This window comes from Canis lupus, chromosome X, assembly GCF_011100685.1.
Source record: "Canis lupus familiaris isolate Mischka breed German Shepherd chromosome X, alternate assembly UU_Cfam_GSD_1.0, whole genome shotgun sequence".
NCBI classification, from domain to species: Eukaryota; Metazoa; Chordata; class Mammalia; order Carnivora; family Canidae; genus Canis; species Canis lupus.
The window spans coordinates 39,465,753-39,470,590 of NC_049260.1; the positions used below are offsets into that span (position 1 = coordinate 39,465,753).

Consider the following 4,838-nt stretch of genomic DNA (forward strand, 5'->3'; position numbering starts at 1 on the left):
GATAGAAAGGGATGGAGTACTTCCAAATTCGTTCTATGAGGCCAGCATCACCTTAATTCCAAAACCAGACAAAGACCCCACCAAAAAGGAGAATTACAGACCAATATCCCTGATGAACATGGATGCAAAAATTCTCAACAAGATACTGGCCAATAGGATCCAACAGTACATTAAGAAAATTATTCACCATGACCAAGTAGGATTTATCCCCGGGACGCAAGGCTGGTTCAACACTCGTAAAACAATCAATGTGATTCATCATATCAGCAAGAGAAAAGCCAAGAAACATATGATCCTCTCATTAGATGCAGAGAAAGCATTTGACAAAATACAGCATCCATTCCTGATCAAAACTCTTCAGAGTGTAGGGATAGAGGGAACATTCCTCAACATCTTAAAAGCCATCTACAAAAAGCCCACAGCAAATATCATTCTCAATGGGGAAGCACTGGGAGCCTTTCCCCTAAGATCAGGAACAAGACAGGGATGTCCACTCTCACCACTGCTATTCAACATAGTACTGGAAGTCCTAGCCTCAGCAATCAGACAACAAAAAGACATTAAAGGCATTCAAATTGGCAAAGAAGAAGTCAAACTCTCCCTCTTCACCGATGACATGATACTCTACATAGAAAACCCAAAAGCCTCCACCCCAAGATTGCTAGAACTCATACAGCAATTTGGCAGTGTGGCAGGATACAAAATCAATGCCCAGAAATCAGTGGCATTTCTATACACTAACAATGAGACTGAAGAAAGAGAAATTAAGGAGTCAATCCCATTTACAGTTGCACCCAAAAGCATAAGATACCTAGGAATAAACCTCACCAAAGAGGTAAAGGATCTATACCCTAAAAACCATAGAACACTTCTGAAAGAAATTGAGGAAGACACAAAGAGATGGAAAAATATTCCATGCTCATGGATTGGCAGAATTAATATTGTGAAAATGTCAATGTTACCCAGGGCAATTTACACGTTTAATGCAATCCCTGTCAAAATACCATGGATTTTCTTCAGAGAGTTAGAACAAATTATTTTAAGATTTGTGTGGAATCAAAAAAGACCCCGAATAGCCAGGGGAATTTTAAAAAAGTAAACCATATCTGGGGGCATCACAATGCCAGATTTCAGGTTGTACTACAAAGCTGTGGTCATCAAGACAGTGTGGTGCTGGCACAAAAACAGACACATAGATCAATGGAACAGAATAGAGAACCCAGAAGTGGACCCTGAACTTTATGGTCAACTAATATTCGATAAAGGAGGAAAGAATATCCATTGGAAGAAAGACAGTCTCTTCAACAAATGGTGCTGGGGAAAAGAGAAACGAGGCTGGAGCTGCGGGCGCTTTTTCTGCCCGCGGTGTCTCAGATTCATTCTTAAGGAACTGAGAACTTAATCTTCCAAAATGTCAAAAAGACCATCTTATGCCCCACCTCCCACCCCAGCTCCTGCAACACAAATGCCCAGCACACCAGGGTTTGTGGGATACAATCCATACAGTCATCTCGCCTACAACAACTACAGTCTGGGAGGGAACCCGGGCACCAACAGCCGGGTCACAGCATCCTCTGGTATTAGGATTCCAAAACCCCCAAAGCCACCAGATAAGCCGCTGATGCCCTACATGAGGTACAGCAGAAAGGTCTGGGACCAAGTAAAAGCTTCCAACCCTGACCTAAAGTTGTGGGAGATTGGCAAGATTATTGGTGGCATGTGGCGAGATCTCACTGATGAAGAAAAACAAGAATATTTAAACGAATACGAAGCAGGAAAGATAGAGTACAGTGAATCTATGAAGGCCTAGCATAATTCCCCCGCATACCTTGCTTACATAAATGCGAAAAGTAGTGCAGAAGCTGCTTTAGAGGAAGAAAGTCGACAGAGACAGTCTCGCATGGAGAAAGGAGAACCTTACATGAGCATTCAGCCTGCTGAAGATCCAGATGATTATGATGATGGCTTTTCAATGAAGCATACAGCCACTGCCCGTTTCCAGAGAAACCACCGCCTCATCAGTGAAATCCTTAGTGAGAGTGTGGTGCCAGACGTTCGGTCAGTTGTCACAACAGTTAGAATGCAGGTCCTCAAACGACAGGTCCAGTCCTTAATGGTTCATCAGCGAAAACTAGAAGCTGAACTTCTTCAGATAGAGGAGCGACACCAGGAAAAGAAGAGGAAGTTCCTAGAAAGCACAGATTCATTTAACAATGAACTTAAAAGGTTGTGCGGTTTGAGAGTAGAAGTGGATATGGAAAAGATTGCTGCTGAAATTGCACAGGCAGAAGAACAGGCTCGCAAAAGGCAAGAGGAGAGGGAGCAAGAAGCAGCAGAGCAAGCTGAACGTAGTCAGAGCAACATGGTTCCCGAGGAAGAGCCAGCTGCTAGTAAGACCCAGGAGAAGAAGGACGACGAAAGCATCCCTATGGAGACAGAGGAGACACACCTTGAAGAAGCAACGGAAAGCCAACAGAACGGTGAAGAAGGCACATCTACTCCTGAGGACAAGGAGAGCGGGCAGGAGGGGGTGGACAGTATGGCCGAGGAAGGGACCAGTGATAGTAACACTGGCTCAGAGAGCAACAGTGCAACAGTGGAGGAGCCACTGACAGACCCCACACCAGAAGATGAGAAGAAAGAATAAATGTTGCCTTGTTTTATGTGTTCTAAATACTTTTTTAAATGAAAAAAAAATGTTTTTTGAGTTTAAAAAAAATAAATGGTGCTGGGAAAATTGGACATCCACACGCAGAAGAATGAAACTAGACCACTCTCTTTCACCATACACAAAGATAAACTCAAAATGGATGAAAGATCTAAATGTGATACAAGATTCCATCAAAATCCTAGAGGAGAACACAGGCAACACCCTTTTTGAACTCAGCCACAGTAACTTCTTGCAAGATACATCCACGAAGGCAAAAGAAACAAAAGCAAAAATGAACTATTGGGACTTCATCAAGATAAGAAGCTTTTGCACAGCAAAGGATACAGTCAACAAAACTAAAAGACAACCTACAGAATGGGAGAAGGTATTTGCAAATGACATATCAGATAAAGGGCTAGTTTCCAAGATCTATAAAGAACTTCTTAAACTCAACAGCAAAGAAACAAACAATCCAATCATGAAATGGGCAAAAGACATGAAGAGAAATCTCACAGAGGAAGACATAGACATGGCCAACAAGCACATGGGAAAATGCTCTGCATCACTTGCCATCAGGGAAATACAAATCAAAACCACAATGAGGTACCACCTCACACCAGTGAGAATGGGGAAAATTAACAAGGCAGGAAACCACAAATGTTGGAGAGGATGTGGAGAAAGGGGAACCCTCTTGCACTGTTGGTGGGAATGTGAACTGGTACAGCCACTCTGGAAAACTGTGTGGAGGTTCCTCAAAGAGTTAAAAATAGACCTGCCCTATGACCCAGCAATTGCACTCTTGGGGATTTACCCCAAAGATACAGATGCAATGAAACGCCGGGACACCTGCACCCCGATGTTTCTAGCAGCAATGTCCGCAATAGCCAAACTGTGGAAGGAGCCTCGGTGTCCATCGAAAGATGAATGGATAAAGATGTGGTTTATGTATACAATGGAATATTACTCAGCCATTAGAAACGACAAATACCCACCATTTGCTATGACATGGATGGAACTGGAGGGTATTATGCTCAGTGAAGTAAGTCAATCAGAGAAGGACAAACATTATATGTTCTCATTCATTTGGGGAATATAAATAATAGTGAAAGGGAATATAAGGGAAGGGAGAAGAAATGTGTGGGAAATATCAGAAAGGGAGACAGAACATAAAGACTCCTAACTCTGGGAAACGAACTAGGGGTGGTGGAAGGGGAGGAGGGCGGGGGGTGGGGGTGAATGGGTGACGGGCACTGAGAGGGGCACTTGACGAGATGAGCACTGGGTGTTATTCTGTATGTTGGTAAATTGAACACCAATAAAAAATAAATGTGTTAAAAAAAAAGAAGGAACATACCTGAATATAATAAAGGCCATCTATGAAAAACCCGCAGTTAACATTTTACTCAATGGTGAAAAGTGAGAGCTTTCCTCCTAAGATCAGGAAAAAGACAAGGATGTCCACTCTCACCATTTTTATTCCATAGTATTGGAGTCCCAGCCACAATAATCAGATAATAAAAAGAAATAAAAGGCACTCAAATTGGTAAGGAAGAAGTAGAATTGTCACTCTTTTCAGATGACATGATATTATATGTAGAAAACCCTAAAGACTCCACCAGAAAGTTACTGGAACTGATAAATGGATTTGGTAAGATCACAGGATACAAAACCAATATACAGAAATCCATTGTATTTCTATACACTAATAATAAAGCAGCACAAAGAGAAATTAAGAAAACAATTCCATTTACAGTCACACCAAAAATAATAAAATACCCAGGATTAAACTTAATAAGGAGGTGAAAGACCTGTATTCTGAAAACTATAAAATATTGATAAAAGGACAGGTGGACATCATAGCATTGCAAAATACAGTATCTAAAAATAAGATATCATCTCATGACTTTAGCAATAGGCTGGACACAACAGAAAACAGGATTGATGGACTCAAAGACAGGCCCACAGAATATATTCCAACTGAAGAACAAAGAGAAAGAGAATGAAAAACAATTTTTAAAACAACCAAAAATAAGCATAAGAGTGATTGGGACATGATAAAATAAAAATCTAACACATATGTAAATGAACTGCTGAAATGAGAGGAGAGAGATAATGTAACAGAAACAGTATTTGAAGACATAAAGAATGAGAAGTTTCCAAATCTGCAGACAGATACAAACCCATATGT

At 41.1% G+C, this 4,838-nt stretch overlaps 1 protein-coding gene across 1 annotated transcript; it reads left to right on the forward strand.

Annotated features, from left to right (window-relative positions):
• The first annotated feature begins 1,333 nt into the window (after window positions 1–1,333).
• On the forward strand, window positions 1,334–2,707 carry LOC612467 (SWI/SNF-related matrix-associated actin-dependent regulator of chromatin subfamily E member 1-like). The gene is given in 1 exon segment (XM_038586498.1): window positions 1,334–2,707. A coding segment is annotated over 1 exon segment (1,236 nt). The 5' UTR covers window positions 1,334–1,411; the 3' UTR covers window positions 2,648–2,707.
• Window positions 2,708–4,838: the final 2,131 nt, after the last annotated feature.